At 41.0% G+C, this 19,198-nt stretch overlaps 1 protein-coding gene across 2 annotated transcripts in view; it reads left to right on the top strand.

Moving 5' to 3' along the window:
- gabbr1b (gamma-aminobutyric acid (GABA) B receptor, 1b) overlaps window positions 1-19,198 on the top strand; it is a 147,389-nt gene that overhangs the window by 124,942 nt on the left and 3,249 nt on the right. For both annotated transcript variants that reach the window (XM_045709657.1, XM_045709658.1), the window contains 2 exons: window positions 832-960; window positions 10,038-10,184. In XM_045709657.1, coding sequence (XP_045565613.1) covers window positions 832-960; window positions 10,038-10,184 — 276 coding nt within the window. The remainder of the gene's footprint in view (window positions 1-831; window positions 961-10,037; window positions 10,185-19,198) is intronic.

Raw genomic sequence — 19,198 nt, forward strand, 5'->3', positions numbered from 1 at the left:
TAAGCTTTCTGCCAATATCAGATATGTCTATGTCCTGGGAAATGTTCTTGTTACTTACAACCTCATGTTAATTGCATTAGCCTACGTTAGTTCATCCGTCCCGCAGGGGGGACCCACCAATTTATACATTTTTGCAGGTTGAGAAGAGATGACAGATTGTCAATACGTATGGATTTCTAACCTCCCTCTCTGTCCTCTCTCTCATTTTTCACCACCCTCTCTCTCTCTCCCACCCACTATTAAACATCTCTCTCTCTCTCTCCCACTATTAAACATCTCTCTCTCTCTCTCTCTCTCTGTCTCTCCCACTATTCCACATCTCTCTCTCTCTCTCCCACTATTCCACATATCTCTCTCTCCCACTATTCCACATCTCTCTCTCTCCCACTATTCCACATATCTCTCTCTCCCACTATTTCACATCTCTCTCTCTCCCACTATTCCACATATCTCTCTCTCCCACTATTCCACATCTCTCTCTCTCCCACTATTTCACATCTCTCTCTCTCCCACTATTTCACATCTCTCTCTCTCCCACTATTCCACATCTCTCTCTCCCACTATTCCACATCTCTCTCTCTCCCACTATTCCACATCTCTTTCTCTCTCTCTCTCCCTCTATTCCACATCTCTCTCTCTCTCTCTCTCTCTCTCTCTCTCTCTCTCTCTCTCCTATTTGTCTCTCTCCTCTTCCTCTGCCTCCTCTCTCTTTCTCTATATTTGTCTCTCTCCTCCTACCCCCTATGTCTCACCCCTCTATCTCTCCCCTACCCCACCTCCTCCTCCTCCTCCTCCTTCGCCAACCCCCCTCTCTCCCCCTCCTCCCTACAGGTGTTGTGTATGATCACGGCTCCCGTCACCATGATCTTGTCGTCGCAGCAGGACGCCTCGTTTGCCTTCGCCTCCCTGGCCATCGTCTTCTCCGTCTACATCACCCTGGTGGTGCTCTTCGTACCCAAGGTAGAATAACTGGCTGCCTCTGTGTTACCATAGCAGCTTCAGTCAGTAACTACAGTATGTCTGTGTTACCATAGCAGCTTCAGTCAGTAACTACAGTATGTCTCTGTTACCATAGCAGCTTCAGTCAGTAACTACAGTATGTCTGTGTTACCATAGCAGCTTCAGTCAGTAACTACAGTATGTCTGTGTTACCATAGCAGCTTCAGTCAGTAACTACAGTATGTCTGTGTGTTACCATAGCAGCTTCAGTCAGTAACTACAGTATGTCTGTTACCATAGCAGCTTCAGTCAGTAACTACAGTATGTCTGTGTGTTACCATAGCAGCTTCAGTCAGTAACTACAGTATGTCTCTGTGTTACCATAGCAGCTTCAGTCAGTAACTACAGTATGTCTGTGTGTTACCATAGCAGCTTCAGTCAGTAACTACAGTATGTCTGTTACCATAGCAGCTTCAGTCAGTAACTACAGTATGTCTGTGTGTTACCATAGCAGCTTCAGTCAGTAACTACAGTATGTCTGTGTGTTACCATAGCAGCTTCAGTCAGTAACTACAGTATGTCTGTTACCATAGCAGCTTCAGTCAGTAACTACTGTATGTCTGTGTGTTACCATAGCAGCTTCAGTCAGTAACTACAGTATGTCTGTGTGTTACCATAGCAGCTTCAGTCAGTAACTACAGTATGTCTGTGTTACCATAGCAGCTTCAGTCAGTAACTACAGTATGTCTGTGTTACCATAGCAGCTTCAGTCAGTAACTACAGTATGTCTGTGTTACCATAGCAGCTTCAGTCAGTAACTACAGTGTGTCTGTGTGTTACCATAGCAGCTTCACTCAGTAACTACAGTATGTCTGTTACCATAGCAGCTTCAGTCAGTAACTACTGTATGTCTGTGTGTTACCATAGCAGCTTCAGTCAGTAACTACAGTATGTCTGTGTGTTACCATAGCAGCTTCAGTCAGTAACTACAGTATGTCTGTGTGTTAACATAGCAGCTTCAGTCAGTAACTACAGTATGTCTGTTACCATAGCAGCTTCAGTCAGTAACTACAGTATGTCTGTGTGTTACCATAGCAGCTTCAGTCAGTAACTACAGTATGTCAGTGTTACCATAGCAGCTTCAGTCAGTAACAACAGTATGTCTGTGTGTTACCATAGCAGCTTCAGTCAGTAACTACAGTATGTCTGTGTTACCATAGCAGCTTCAGTCAGTAACTACTGTATGTCTGTGTGTTACCATAGCAGCTTCAGTCAGTAACTACAGTATGTCTGTGTTACCATAGCAGCTTCAGTCAGTAACTACAGTATGTCTCTGTTACCATAGCAGCTTCAGTCAGTAACTACAGTATGTCTGTGTTACCATAGCAGCTTCAGTCAGTAACTACAGTATGTCTGTGTTACCATAGCAGCTTCAGTCAGTAACTACTGTATGTCTGTGTGTTACCATAGCAGCTTCAGTCAGTAACTACAGTATGTCTGTGTTACCATAGCAGCTTCAGTCAGTAACTACAGTATGTCTGTGTTACCATAGCAGCTTCAGTCAGTAACTACAGTATGTCTCTGTGTTACCATAGCAGCTTCAGTCAGTAACTACTGTATGTCTGTGTGTTACCATAGCAGCTTCAGTCAGTAACTACAGTATGTCTGTGTTACCATAGCAGCTTCAGTCAGTAACTACAGTATGTCTGTGTTACCATAGCAGCTTCAGTCAGTAACTACAGTATGTCTCTGTGTTACCATAGCAGCTTCAGTCAGTAACTACAGTATGTCTGTGTTACCATAGCAGCTTCAGTCAGTAACTACAGTATGTCTCTGTTACCATAGCAGCTTCAGTCAGTAACTACAGTATGTCTGTGTTACCATAGCAGCTTCAGTCAGTAACTACAGTTTGTCTCAGTGTTACCATAGCAGCTTCAGTCAGTAACTACTGTATGTCTGTGTGTTACCATAGCAGCTTCAGTCAGTAACTACAGTATGTCTGTGTTACCATAGCAGCTTCAGTCAGTAACTACAGTATGTCTGTGTTACCATAGCAGCTTCAGTCAGTAACTACAGTATGTCTCTGTTACCATAGCAGCTTCAGTCAGTAACTACAGTATGTCTCTGTGTTACCATAGCAGCTTCAGTCAGTAACTACAGTATGTCTGTGTGTTACCATAGCAGCTTCAGTCAGTAACTACAGTATGTCTGTTACCATAGCAGCTTCAGTCAGTAACTACAGTATGTCTGTGTGTTACCATAGCAGCTTCAGTCAGTAACTACAGTATGTCTGTGTGTTACCATAGCAGCTTCAGTCAGTAACTACAGTATGTCTGTTACCATAGCAGCTTCAGTCAGTAACTACTGTATGTCTGTGTGTTACCATAGCAGCTTCAGTCAGTAACTACAGTATGTCTGTGTGTTACCATAGCAGCTTCAGTCAGTAACTACAGTATGTCTGTGTTACCATAGCAGCTTCAGTCAGTAACTACAGTATGTCTGTGTTACCATAGCAGCTTCAGTCAGTAACTACAGTATGTCTGTGTTACCATAGCAGCTTCAGTCAGTAACTACAGTATGTCTGTGTGTTACCATAGCAGCTTCAGTCAGTAACTACAGTATGTCTGTTACCATAGCAGCTTCAGTCAGTAACTACTGTATGTCTGTGTGTTACCATAGCAGCTTCAGTCAGTAACTACAGTATGTCTGTGTGTTACCATAGCAGCTTCAGTCAGTAACTACAGTATGTCTGTGTGTTAACATAGCAGCTTCAGTCAGTAACTACAGTATGTCTGTTACCATAGCAGCTTCAGTCAGTAACTACAGTATGTCTGTGTGTTACCATAGCAGCTTCAGTCAGTAACTACAGTATGTCAGTGTTACCATAGCAGCTTCAGTCAGTAACAACAGTATGTCTGTGTGTTACCATAGCAGCTTCAGTCAGTAACTACAGTATGTCTGTGTTACCATAGCAGCTTCAGTCAGTAACTACTGTATGTCTGTGTGTTACCATAGCAGCTTCAGTCAGTAACTACAGTATGTCTGTGTTACCATAGCAGCTTCAGTCAGTAACTACAGTATGTCTCTGTTACCATAGCAGCTTCAGTCAGTAACTACAGTATGTCTGTGTTACCATAGCAGCTTCAGTCAGTAACTACAGTATGTCTCTGTTACCATAGCAGCTTCAGTCAGTAACTACAGTATGTCTGTGTTACCATAGCAGCTTCAGTCAGTAACTACTGTATGTCTGTGTGTTACCATAGCAGCTTCAGTCAGTAACTACAGTATGTCTGTGTTACCATAGCAGCTTCAGTCAGTAACTACAGTATGTCTGTGTTACCATAGCAGCTTCAGTCAGTAACTACAGTATGTCTCTGTGTTACCATAGCAGCTTCAGTCAGTAACTACTGTATGTCTTTGTGTTACCATAGCAGCTTCAGTCAGTAACTACAGTATGTCTGTGTTACCATAGCAGCTTCAGTCAGTAACTACAGTATGTCTGTGTTACCATAGCAGCTTCAGTCAGTAACTACAGTATGTCTCTGTGTTACCATAGCAGCTTCAGTCAGTAACTACAGTATGTCTGTGTTACCATAGCAGCTTCAGTCAGTAACTACAGTATGTCTCTGTTACCATAGCAGCTTCAGTCAGTAACTACAGTATGTCTGTGTTACCATAGCAGCTTCAGTCAGTAACTACAGTTTGTCTCAGTGTTACCATAGCAGCTTCAGTCAGTAACTACTGTATGTCTGTGTGTTACCATAGCAGCTTCAGTCAGTAACTACAGTATGTCTGTGTTACCATAGCAGCTTCAGTCAGTAACTACAGTATGTCTGTGTTACCATAGCAGCTTCAGTCAGTAACTACAGTATGTCTCTGTTACCATAGCAGCTTCAGTCAGTAACCACAGTATGTCTGTGTTACCATAGCAGCTTCAGTCAGTAACTACTGTATGTCTGTGTGTTACCATAGCAGCTTCAGTCAGTAACTACACTATGTCTGTGTTACCATAGCAGCTTCAGTCAGTAACTACAGTATGTCTGTGTTACCATAGCAGCTTCAGTCAGTAACTACAGTATGTCTCTGTTACCATAGCAGCTTCAGTCAGTAATTACAGTATGTCTCTGTTACCATAGCAGCTTCAGTCAGTAACTACAGTATGTCTGTGTTACCATAGCAGCTTCAGTCAGTAACTACAGTTTGTCTCAGTGTTACCATAGCAGCTTCAGTCAGTAACTACTGTATGTCTGTGTGTTACCATAGCAGCTTCAGTCAGTAACTACAGTATGTCTGTGTTACCATAGCAGCTTCAGTCAGTAACTACAGTATGTCTGTGTTACCATAGCAGCTTCAGTCAGTAACTACTGTATGTCTCTGTTACCATAGCAGCTTCAGTCAGTAACTACAGTATGTCTCTGTTACCATAGCAGCTTCAGTCAGTAACTACAGTATGTCTGTGTTACCATAGCAGCTTCAGTCAGTAACAACAGTATGTCTGTGTTACCATAGCAGCTTCAGTCAATAACTACTGTATGTCTGTGTGTTACCATAGCAGCTTCTGTCAGTAACTACAGGTTGTCTCAGTGTTACCATAGCAGCTTCACTCAGTAACTACAGGTTGTCTCAGTGTTACCATAGCAGCTTCAGTCAGTAACTACAGTATGTCTGTTACAGTACCGGTGTTAACGTTTTAGGGATGATATTCTATAGTAGAAAATTCAAAGTGCTGGTATTCTGTACCAGTGAGCACCAGGTCAATTGATTGTATGTTTCTGTGGTACCATAGATGTTTCAGTACAGATTGTTTATCTCTATGGTGATACTGTAGATGTTTCAGTACAGATTGTTTATCTCTATGGTGATACTCTATAAATGTTTCAGTACAGATTGTTTATCTCTATGGTGGTACTGTAGATGTTTCAGTACAGATTGTTTATCTCTATGGTGGTACTGTAGATGTTTCAGTACAGATTGTTTATCTCTATGGTGGTACTGTAGATGTTTCAGTACAGATTGTTTATCTCTATGGTGGTACTGTAGATGTTTCAGTACATATTGTTTATCTCTATGGTGATACTCTATAGATGTTTCAGTACAGATTGTTTATCTCTATGGTGATAATGTAGATGTTTCATTACAGATTGTTTATCTCTATGGTGGTACTGTAGATGTTTCAGTACAGATTGTTTATCTCTATGGTGATACTGTAGATGTTTCAGTACAGATTGTTTATCTCTATGGTGATACTGTAGATGTTTCAGTACAGATTGTTTATCTCTATGGTGGTACTGTAGATGTTTCAGTACAGATTGTTTATCTCTATGGTGATACTGTAGATGTTTCAGTACAGATTGTTTATCTCTATGGTGATACTGTAGATGTTTCAGTACAGATTGTTTATCTCTATGGTGGTACTGTAGATGTTTCAGTACAGATTGTTTATCTCTATGGTTGTACTCTATAGATGTTTCAGTACAGATTGTTTATCTCTATGGTGATACTGTAGATGTTTCAGTACAGATTGTTTATCTCTATGGTGGTACTGTAGATGTTTCAGTACAGATTGTTTATCTCTATGGTTGTACTCTATAGATGTTTCAGTACAGATTGTTTATCTCTATGGTGGTACTGTAGATGTTTCAGTACAGATTGTTTATCTCTATGGTGATAATGTAGATGTTTCAGTACAGATTGTTTATCTCTATGGTTGTACTCTATAGATGTTTCAGTACAGATTGTTTATCTCTATGGTGGTACTGTAGATGTTTCAGTACAGATTGTTTATCTCTATGGTGATACTGTAGATGTTTCAGTACAGATTGTTTATCTCTATGGTGATACTCTATAAATGTTTCAGTACAGATTGTTTATCTCTATGGTGGTACTGTAGATGTTTCAGTACAGATTGTTTATCTCTATGGTGGTACTGTAGATGTTTCAGTACAGATTGTTTATCTCTATGGTGGTACTGTAGATGTTTCAGTACAGATTGTTTATCTCTATGGTGGTACTGTAGATGTTTCAGTACAGATTGTTTATCTCTATGGTGGTACTGTAGATGTTTCAGTACAGATTGTTTATCTCTATGGTGGTACTGTAGATGTTTCAGTACAGATTGTTTATCTCTATGGTGGTACTGTAGATGTTTCAGTACATATTGTTTATCTCTATGGTGATACTCTATAGATGTTTCAGTACAGATTGTTTATCTCTATGGTGATAATGTAGATGTTTCATTACAGATTGTTTATCTCTATGGTGATACTGTAGATCTTTCAGTACAGATTGTTTATATCTATGGTGATACTGTAGATGTTTCAGTACAGATTGTTTATCTCTATGGTGATACTCTATAGATGTTTCAGTACAGATTGTTTATCTCTATGGTGATACTGTAGATGTTTCAGTACAGATTGTTTATCTCTATGGTGGTACTGTAGATGTTTCAGTACAGATTGTTTATATCTATGGTGGTACTGTAGATGTTTCAGTACAGATTGTTTATCTCTATGGTGATACTGTAGATGTTTCAGTACAGATTGTTTATCTCTATGGTGATAATGTAGATGTTTCAGTACAGATTGTTTATCTCTATGGTGGTACTGTAGATGTTTCAGTACAGATTGTTTATCTCTATGGTGGTACTCTATAGATGTTTCAGTACAGATTGTTTATCTCTATGGTGATACTGTAGATGTTTCAGTACAGATTGTTTATCTCTATGGTGATACTGTAGATGTTTCAGTACAGATTGTTTATATCTATGGTGATACTGTAGATGTTTCAGTACAGATTGTTTATCTCTATGGTGGTACTCTATAGATGTTTCAGTACAGATTGTTTATCTCTATGGTGATACTGTAGATGTTTCAGTACAGATTGTTTATCTCTATGGTGATACTGTAGATGTTTCAGTACAGATTGTTTATCTCTATGGTGATACTGTAGATGTTTCAGTACAGATTGTTTATCTCTATGGTGATAATGTAGATGTTTCAGTACAGATTGTTTATCTCTATGGTGATACTCTATAGATGTTTCAGTACAGATTGTTTATCTCTATGGTGATACTGTAGATGTTTCAGTACAGATTGTTTATCTCTATGGTGATACTGTAGATGTTTCAGTACAGATTGTTTATCTCTATGGTGATACTATAGATGTTTCAGTACAGATTGTTTATCTCTATGGTGGTACTGTAGATGTTTCAGTACAGATTGTTTATATCTATGGTGGTACTGTAGATGTTTCAGTACAGATTGTTTATATCTATGGTGGTACTGTAGATGTTTCAGTACAGATTGTTTATCTCTATGGTGATACTGTAGATGTTTCAGTACAGATTGTTTATCTCTATGGTGATACTGTAGATGTTTCAGTACAGATTGTTTATCTCTATGGTGATACTGTAGATGTTTCAGTACAGATTGTTTATCTCTATGGTGATACTGTAGATGTTTCAGTACAGATTGTTTATCTCTATGGTGATACTGTAGATGTTTCATTACAGATTGTTTATCTCTATGGTGATACTGTAGATGTTTCAGTACAGATTGTTTATCTCTATGGTGATACTGTAGATGTTTCAGTACAGATTGTTTATCTCTATGGTGATACTGTAGATGTTTCACTACAGATTGTTTATCTCTATGGTGGTACTCTATAGATGTTTCAGTACAGATTGTTTATCTCTATGGTGATACTGTAGATGTTTCAGTACAGATTGTTTATCTCTATGGTGATACTGTAGATGTTTCATTACAGATTGTTTATCTCTATGGTGATACTGTAGATGTTTCAGTACAGATTGTTTATCTCTATGGTGATACTGTAGATGTTTCAGTACAGATTGTTTATCTCTATGGTGATACTGTAGATATTTCAGTACAGATTGTTTATCTCTATGGTGATACTCTATAGATGTTTCAGTACAGATTGTTTATCTCTATGGTGATACTGTAGATGTTTCAGTACAGATTGTTTATCTCTATGGTGGTACTGTAGATGTTTCAGTACAGATTGTTTATCTCTATGGTGATACTATAGATCTTTCAGTACAGATTGTTTATCTCTATGGTGATACTGTAGATCTTTCAGTACAGATTGTTTATCTCTATGGTGGTACTGTAGATGTTTCAGTACAGATTGTTTATCTCTATGGTGATAATGTAGATGTTTCAGTACAGATTGTTTATCTCTATGGTGATACTGTAGATGTTTCAGTACAGATTGTTTATCTCTATGGTGATACTGTAGATGTTTCATTACAGATTGTTTATCTCTATGGTGATACTGTAGATGTTTCAGTACAGATTTTTTTATCTCTATGGTGATACTGTAGATGTTTCACTACAGATTGTTTATCTCTATGGTGATACTGTAGATGTTTCAGTACAGATTGTTTATCTCTATGGTGATACTGTAGATGTTTCATTACAGATTGTTTATCTCTATGGTGGTACTGTAGATGTTTCAGTACAGATTGTTTATCTCTATGGTGATACTGTAGATGTTTCAGTACAGATTGTTTATCTCTATGGTGATACTGTAGATGTTTCAGTACAGATTGTTTATCTCTATGGTGATACTGTAGATCTTTCAGTACAGATTGTTTATCTCTATGGTGATACTGTAGATGTTTCAGTACAGATTGTTTATCTCTATGGTGATACTGTAGATATTTCAGTACAGATTGTTTATATCTATGGTGGTACTGTAGATGTTTCAGTACAGATTGTTTATCTCTATGGTGATACTGTAGATGTTTCAGTACAGATTGTTTATCTCTATGGTGATACTGTAGATGTTTCCAGTACAGATTGTTTATCTCTATGGTGATACTGTAGATGTTTCAGTACAGATTGTTTATCTCTATGGTGATACTGTAGATGTTTCAGTACAGATTGTTTATCTCTATGGTGATACTGTAGATGTTTCAGTACAGATTGTTTATCTCTATGGTGATACTGTAGATGTTTCAGTACAGATTGTTTATCTCTATGGTGATACTGTAGATGTTTCAGTACAGATTGTTTATCTCTATGGTGATACTGTAGATGTTTCAGTACAGATTGTTTATCTCTATGGTGGTACTGTAGATGCGTCGGCTGATCACCCGAGGGGAGTGGCAGTCAGACACCCAGGAGACCATGAAGACACAGGGCTCATCCACCAACAACAACGATGAGGAGAAGTCCAGACAGCTGGAGAGAGAGAACAAGGAACTACAGAAGATCATTCAGGAGGTACAGGTTCTGTTCTGTTATGCAGTGGGTATAGCATCTGTTCCTAATGCAGTGATATTATGCAGTGGGTATAGCATCTGTTCCTAATGCAGTGATATTATGCAGTGGGTATAGCATCTGTTCCTAATGCAGTGATATTATGCAGTAGGTATAGCATCTGTTCCTAATGCAGTGATATTATGCAGTGGGTATAGCATCTGTTCCTAATGCAGTGATATTATGCAGTAGGTATAGCATCTGTTCCTAATGCAGTGATATCATGCAGTAGGTGTAGCATCTGTTCCTTATGCAGTGATATTATGCAGTAGGTATAGCATCTGTTCCTAATGCAGTGATATTATGCAGTAGGTATAGCATCTGTTCCTAATGCAGTGATATTATGCAGTAGGTATAGCATCTGTTCCTAATGCAGTGATATTATGCAGTAGGTATAGCATCTGTTCCTAATGCAGTGATATTATGCAGTGGGTATAGCATCTGTTCTTAATGCAGTGATGTTATGCAGTAGGTATAGCATCTGTTCTTAATGCAGTGATATTATGCAGTAGGTATAGCATCTGTTCTTAATGCAGTGATGTTATGCAGTAGGTATAGCATCTGTTCTTAATGCAGTGATATTATGCAGTAGGTATAGCATCTGTTCCTAATGCAGTGATATCATGCAGTAGGTATAGCATCTGTTCCTAATGCAGTTATGTTATGCAGTAGGTATAGCATCTGTTCCTAATGCAGTGATATCATGCAGTAGGTATAGCATCTGTTCCTAATGCAGTGATATTATGCAGTAGGTATAGCATCTGTTCCTAATGCAGTGATATTATGCAGTAGGTATAGCATCTGTTCCTAATGCAGTGATATCATGCAGTAGGTGTAGCATCTGTTCCTTATGCAGTGATATTATGCAGTAGGTATAGCATCTGTTCCTAATGCAGTGATATTATGCAGTAGGTATAGCATCTGTTCCTAATGCAGTGATATTATGCAGTGGGTATAGCATCTGTTCTTAATGCAGTGATGTTATGCAGTAGGTATAGCATCTGTTCTTAATGCAGTGATATTATGCAGTAGGTATAGCATCTGTTCCTAATGCAGTGATATCATGCAGTAGGTATAGCATCTGTTCCAAGTGCAGTTATGTTATGCAGTAGGTATAGCATCTGTTCCTAATGCAGTTATGTTATGCAGTAGGTATAGCATCTGTTCCTAATGCAGTGATATCATGCAGTAGGTATAGCATCTGTTCCTAATGCAGTGATATTATGCAGTAGGTATAGCATCTGTTCCTAATGCAGTGATATTATGCAGTAGGTATAGCATCTGTTCCTAATGCAGTGATATCATGCAGTAGGTGTAGCATCTGTTCCTTATGCAGTGATATTATGCAGTAGGTATAGCATCTGTTCCTAATGCAGCGATATTATGCAGTAGGTATAGCATCTGTTCCTAATGCAGCGATATTATGCAGTAGGTATAGCATCTGTTCCTAATGCAGTTATGTTATGCAGTAGGTATAGCATCTGTTCCTAATGCAGTGATATCATGCAGTAGGTATAGCATCTGTTCCTAATGCAGTGATATCATGCAGTAGGTATAGCATCTGTTCCTAGTGCAGTTATGTTATGCAGTAGGTATAGCATCTGTTCCTAATGCAGTGATATTATGCAGTAGGTATAGCATCTGTTCTTAATGCAGTGATATCATGCAGTAGGTATAGCATCTGTTCCTAGTGCAGTTATGTTATGCAGTAGGTATAGCATCTGTTCTTAATGCAGTGATATTATGCAGTAGGCATAGCATCTGTTCCTAATGCAGTTATATTATGCAGTAGGTATAGCATCTGTTCCTAATGCAGTAATATTATGCAGTAGGTATAGCATCTGTTCCTAATGCAGTGATGTTATGCAGTAGGTATAGCATCTGTTCCTAATGCAGTTATGTTATGCAGTAGGTATAGCATCTGTTCTTAATGCAGTGATGTGATGCAGTAATGTGGCTAAGATGCACTATAGGCACATCTCTCTCCACTGACTCCCGCCAATTCCTGCACACTTATTCATTCTTTCTGTCAATTGTTTTACAATGTTGATCAATTCCCAGTTTTTTTATTTTTTATTTCCCCTTTATTTAACCAGGTAGGCTAGTTGAGAACAGGTTCTCATTTGCACCTGCGTCCTGGCCAAGATAAAGCATAGCAATTCGACACATACAACAACACAGAGTTACACATGGAATAAACAAAACATACAGTCAATAATACAGTAGAACAAAAGAAAACAAAAACTCTATATACAGTGAGTGCAAATGAGGTAAGATAAGGGAGATGAGGCAATAAATAGGCCATGGTGGCAAAGTAATTACAATATAGCAATTAAACACTAGAGTGGTAGATGTGCAGTAAATATATACCTTGCGCTCTGTAATGTTTGCTTATGGGAACTTAATTTATGTTTAGTCATTAAGTATATGTATTACTACGTTCATACCGTTCTCATTCTCCAAGTGTAAATGTCATTTGGAGAGCTCGCTAGCTGGAAATGTTGTTTGGAGAGCTTTATAGCTGGAAATGTTGTTTGGAGAGCTCTATAGCTGGAAATGTTGTTTGGAGAGCTCTATAGCTGGAAATGTTGTTTGGAGAGCTCTATAGCTGGAAATGTCGTTTGGAGAGCTCAATAGCTGGAAATGTAATTTGGAGAGCTCTATAGCTGGAAATGTCATTTGGAGAGCTCAATAGCTGGAAATGTTGTTAGGAGAGCTCTGTAGCTGGAAATGTTGCTTGGAGAGCTCGCTAGCTGGAAATGTCGTTTGGAGAGCTCGCTAGCTGGAAATTTCATTTGGAGAGCTCAATAGCTGGAAATGTCATTTGGAGAGCTCTATAGCTGGAAATGTTGTTAGGAGACCTCTATAACTGGAAATGTTGTTTGGAGAGCTCTATAGCTGGAAATGTTGTTTGGAGAGCTCTATAGCTGGAAATGTTGTTTGGAGAGCTCAATAGCTGGAAATGTAATTTGGAGAGCTCAATAGCTGGAAATGTCGTTAGGAGAGCTCTGTAGCTGGAAATGTTGTTTGGAGAGCTCGCTAGCTGGAAATGTCGTTTGGAGAGCTCGCTAGCTGGAAATGTCATTTGGAGAGCTCTATAGATGGAAATGTTGTTTGGAGAGCTCGCTAGCTGGAAATGTTGTTTGGAGAGCTCTATAGCTGGAAATGTCATTTGGAGAGCTCGCTAGCTGGAAATGTCATTTGGAGAGCTCTATAGCTGGAAATGTCGTTTGGAGAGCTCGCTAGCTGGAAATGTCGTTTGGAGAGCTCTATAGCTGGAAATGTCGTTTGGAGAGCTCGCTAGCTGGAAATGTCGTTTGGAGAGCTCGCTAGCTAGAAATGTTGTTTGGAGAGCTCGCTAGCTGGAAATGTCGTTTGGAGAGCTCGCTAGCTGGAAATGTTGTTTGGAGAGCTCTATAGCTGGAAATGTCGTTTGGAGAGCTCTATAGCTGGAAATGTCATTTGGAGAGCTCTATAGCTGGAAATGTCGCTTGGAGTGCTCGATAGCTGGAAATGTCATTTGGAGAGCTCGCTAGCTGGAAATGTCATTTGGAGAGCTCTATAGCTGGAAATGTCGTTTGGAGAGCTCGCTAGCTGGAAATGTCGTTTGGAGAGCTCTATAGCTGGAAATGTCGTTTGGAGAGCTCGCTAGCTGGAAATGTTGTTTGGAGAGCTCTATAGCTGGAAATGTCGTTTGGAGAGCTCTATAGCTGGAAATGTCGTTTGGAGAGCTCTATAGCTGGAAATGTCGCTTGGAGAGCTCGATAGCTGGAAATGTCATTTGGAGAGCTCGCTAGCTGGAAATGTCATTTGGAGAGCTCTATAGCTGGAAATGTTGTTTGGAGAGCTCGCTAGCTGGAAATGTTGTTTGGAGAGCTCTATAGCTGGAAATGTCGTTTGGAGAGCTCGCTAGCTGGAAATGTCATTTGGAGAGCTCTATAGCTGGAAATGTCGTTTGGAGAGCTCGCTAGCTGGAAATGTTGTTTGGAGAGCTCTATAGCTGGAAATGTCGTTTGGAGAGCTCGCTAGCTGGAAATGTCGTTTGGAGAGCTCGCTAGCTAGAAATATTGTTTGGAGAGCTCGCTAGCTGGAAATGTCGTTTGGAGAGCTCGCTAGCTGGAAATGTTGTTTGGAGAGCTCTATAGCTGGAAATGTCGTTTGGAGAGCTCTATAGCTGGAAATGTCATTTGGAGAGCTCTATAGCTGGAAATGTCGCTTGGAGTGCTCGATAGCTGGAAATGTCATTTGGAGAGCTCTATAGCTGGAAATGTCGTTTGGAGAGCTCGCTAGCTGGAAATGTTGTTTGGAGAGCTCGCTAGCTAGAAATGTTGTTTGGAGAGCTCGCTAGCTGGAAATGTCGTTTGGAGAGCTCGCTAGCTGGAAATGTTGTTTGGAGAGCTCTATAGCTGGAAATGTCGTTTGGAGAGCTCTATAGCTGGAAATGTCGTTTGGAGTGCTCGATAGCTGGAAATGTCATTTGGAGAGCTCGCTAGCTGGAAATGTCATTTGGAGAGCTCTATAGCTGGAAATGTTGTTTGGAGAGCTCGCTAGCTGGAAATGTTGTTTGGAGAGCTCTATAGCTGGAAATGTCATTTGGAGATCTCGCTAGCTGGAAATGTCATTTGGAGAGCTCTATAGCTGGAAATGTCGTTTGGAGAGCTCGCTAGCTGGAAATGTTGTTTGGAGAGCTCTATAGCTGGAAATGTCGTTTGGAGAGCTCGCTAGCTGGAAATGTTGTTTGGAGAGCTCGCTAGCTAGAAATATTGTTTGGAGAGCTCGCTAGCTGGCAATGTCGTTTGGAGAGCTCGCTAGCTGGAAATGTCATTTGGAGAGCTCTATAGCTGGAAATGTTGTTTGGAGAGCTCGCTAGCTGGAAATGTTGTTTGGAGAGCTCTATAGCTGGAAATGTCATTTGGAGAGCTCGCTAGCTGGAAATGTCATTTGGAGAGCTCTATAGCTGGAAATGTCGTTTGGAGAGCTCGCTAGCTGGAAATGTCGTTTGGAGAGCTCTATAGCTGGAAATGTCGTTTGGAGAGCTCGCTAGCTGGAAATGTTGTTTGGAGAGCTCGCTAGCTAGAAATGTTGTTTGGAGAGCTCGCTAGCTGGAAATGTCGTTTGGAGAGCTCGCTAGCTGGAAATGTTGTTTGGAGAGCTCTATAGCTGGAAATGTCGTTTGGAGAGCTCTATAGCTGGAAATGTCATTTGGAGAGCTCTATAGCTGGAAATGTCGCTTGGAGTGCTCGATAGCTGGAAATGTCGTTTGGAGAGCTCTATAGCTGGAAATGTCGTTTGGAGAGCTCGCTAGCTGGAAATGTCATTTGGAGAGCTCGCTAGCTAGAAATGTCGTTTGGAGAGCTCGCTAGCTGGAAATGTCATTTGGAGAGCTCGCTAGCTGGAAATATTGTTTGGAGAGCTCTATTGCTGGAAATGTCATTTGGAGAGCTCGCTAGCTGGAAATGTCATTTGGAGAGCTCTATAGCTGGAAATGTCGTTTGGAGAGCTCGATAGCTGGAATTGTCATTTGGAGAGCTCGCTAGCTGGAAATGTCGTTTGGAGAGCTCTATAGCTGGAAATGTCGTTTGGAGAGCTCGCTAGCTGGAAATGTCATTTGGAGAGCTCGCTAGCTGGAAATATTGTTTGGAGAGCTCGCTAGCTGGAAATGTCATTTGGAGAGCTTGCTAGCTGGAAATGTCGTTTGGAGAGCTCGATAGCTGGAAATGTCATTTGGAGAGCTCGCTAGCTGGAAATGTTGTTTGGAGAGCTCTATAGCTGGAAATGTTGTTTGGAGAGCTCTATAGCTGGAAATGTCGTTTGATAGAGCTTGCTAGCTGGAAATGTTGTTTGGAGAGCTCGATAGCTGGAAATGTCATTTGGAGAGCTCTATAGCTGGAAATGTCATTTGGAGAGCTCGCTAGCTGGAAATGTTGTTTGGAGAGCTCGCTAACTGGAAATGACGTTTGGAGAGCTCTATAGCTGGAAATGTCTTTTGGATAGCTCGCTAGCTGGAAATGTCATTTGGAGAGCTCTATAGCTGGAAATGTCGTTTGGAGAGCTCTATAGCTGGAAATGTTGTTTGGAGAGCTCGCTAGCTGGAAATGTTGTTTGGAGAGCTCGCTAGCTGGAAATGTCATTTGGAGAGCTCGCTAGCTGGAAATGTCGTTTGGAGAGCTCTATAGCTGGAAATGTTGTTTGGAGAGCTCGCTAGCTGGAAATGTTGTTTGGAGAGCTCTATAGCGATAGCTGGAAATGTCATTTGGAGAGCTCTATAACGATAGCTGGAAATGTTGTTTGGAGAGCTCTATAGCGATAGCTGGAAATGTTGTTTGGAGAGCTCGCTAGCTGGAAATGTCATTTGGAGAGCTCGCTAGCTGGAAATGTTGTTTGGCGAGCTCTATAGCGATAGCTGTAAATGTTGTTTGGAGAGCTCTATAGCTGGAAATGTTGTTTGGAGAGCTCTATAGCTGGAAATGTTGTTTGGAGAGCTCGATAGCTGGAAATGTTGTTTGGAGAGCTCGCTAGCTGGAAATGTCATTTGGAGAGCTCGCTAGCTGGAAATGTCGTTTGGAGAGCTCTATAGCTGGAAATGTTGTTTGGAGAGCTCGCTAGCTGGAAATGTTGTTTGGAGAGCTCTATGGCTGGAAATGTTGTTTGGAGAGCTCGCTAGCTGGAAATGTTGTTTGGAGAGCTCTATAGCGATAGCTGGAAATGTTGTTTGGAGAGCTCTATAGCGATAGCTGGAAATGTTGTTTGGAGAGCTCGCTAGCTGGAAATGTCATTTGGAGAGCTCGCTAGCTGGAAATGTTGTTTGGTGAGCTCTATAGCGATAGCTGGAAATGTTGTTTGGAGAGCTCTATAGCTGGAAATGTCGTTTGGAGAGCTCTATAGCTGGAAATGTCGTTTGGAGAGCTCGATAGCTGGAAATGTCGTTTGGAGAGCTATTTTGCTGGAAATGTCATTTGGAGAGCTCGATAGCTGGAAATGTCATTTGGAGAGCTCGCTAGCTGGAAATATTGTTTGGAGAGCTCTATTGCTGGAAATGTCATTTGGAGAGCTCGCTAGCTGGAAATTTCATTTGGAGAGCTCTATAGCTGGAAATGTCGTTTGGAGAGCTCGATAGCTGGAAATGTCATTTGGAGAGCTCGCTAGCTGGAAATGTCATTTGGAGAGCTCTATAGCTGGAAATGTCGTTTGGAGAGCTCGCTAGCTGGAAATGTCATTTGGAGAGCTCGCTAGCTGGAAATATTGTTTGGAGAGCTCGCTAGCTGGAAATGTCATTTGGAGAGCTCTCTAGCTGGAAATGTCGTTTGGAGAGCTCGATAGCTGGAAATGTCATTTGGAGAGCTCGCTAGCTGGAAATGTTGTTTGGAGAGCTCTATAGCTGGAAATGTCGTTTGGAGAGCTCGCTAGCTGGAAATGTCGTTTGGAGAGCTCGATAGCTGGAAATGTCGTTTGGAGAGCTCGATAGCTGGAAATGTCATTTGGAGAGCTCTATAGCTGGAAATGTCATTTGGAGAGCTCGCTAGCTGGAAATGTTGTTTGGAGAGCTCGCTAACTGGAAATGACGTTTGGAGAGCTCTATAGCTGGAAATGTCTTTTGGATAGCTCGCTAGCTGGAAATGTTGTTTGGAGAGCTCGAAAACTGGAAATGTCATTTGGAGAGCTCGCTAGCTGGAAATGTCATTTGGAGAGCTCTATAGCTGGAAATGCAGTTTGGAGAGCTCTATAGCTGGAAATGTTGTTTGGAGAGCTCGCTAGCTGGAAATGTTGTTTGGAGAGCTCGCTAGCTGGAAATGTCGTTTGGAGAGCTCTATAGCTGGAAATGTTGTTTGGAGAGCTCGCTAGCTGGAAATGTTGTTTGGAGAGCTCTATAGCGATAGCTGGAAATGTTGTTTGGAGAGCTCTATAGCGATAGCTGGAAATGTTGTTTGGAGAGCTCGCTAGCTGGAAATGTCATTTGGAGAGCTCGCTCGCTGGAAATGTTGTTTGGCGAGCTCTATAGCGATAGCTGTAAATGTTGTTTGGAGAGCTCTATAGCTGGAAATGTTGTTTGGAGAGCTCTATAGCTGGAAATGTTGTTTGGAGAGCTCGATAGCTGGAAATGTCATTTGGAGAGCTCGATAGCTGGAAATGTCATTTGGAGAGCTCGCTTGCTGGAAATGTTGTTTGGCGAGCTCTATAGCGATAGCTGTAAATGTTGTTTGGAGAGCTTTATAGCTGGAAATGTTGTTTGGAGAGCTCGATAGCTGGAAATGTCGTTTGGAGAGCTATTTTGCTGGAAATGTCATTTGGAGAGCTCGATAGCTGGAAATGTCATTTGGAGAGCTCGCTAGCTGGAAATATTGTTTGGAGAGCTCTATTGCTGGAAATGTCATTTGGAGAGCTCGCTAGCTGGAAATGTCATTTGGAGAGCTCTATAGCTGGAAATGTCGTTTGGAGAGCTCGATAGCTGGAAATGTCATTTGGAGAGCTCGCTAGCTGGAAATGTCATTTGGAGAGCTCTATAGCTGGAAATGTCGTTTGGAGAGCTCGCTAGCTGGAAATGTCATTTGGAGAGCTCGCTAGCTGGAAATATTGTTTGGAGAGCTCGCTAGCTGGAAATGTCATTTGGAGAGCTCGCTAGCTGGAAATGTCGTTTGGAGAGCTCGATAGCTGGAAATGTCATTTGGAGAGCTCGCTAGCTGGAAATGTCGTTTGGAGAGCTCTATAGCTGGAAATGTCATTTGGAGAGCTCGCTAGCTGGAAATGTCATTTGGAGAGCTCGCTAGCTGGAAATGTTGTTTGGAGAGCTCTATAGCGATAGCTGGAAATGTTGTTTGGAGAGCTCTATAGCTGGAAATGTCATTTGGAGAGCTCGCTAGCTGGAAATGTTGTTTGGAGAGCTCGCTAACTGGAAATGACGTTTGGAGAGCTCTATAGCTGGAAATGTCTTTTGGATAGCTCGCTAGCTGGAAATGTTGTTTGGAGAGCTCGAAAACTGG

Source organism: Salmo salar, chromosome ssa27 (genome assembly GCF_905237065.1).
Source record: "Salmo salar chromosome ssa27, Ssal_v3.1, whole genome shotgun sequence".
NCBI lineage: Eukaryota > Metazoa > Chordata > Actinopteri > Salmoniformes > Salmonidae > Salmo > Salmo salar.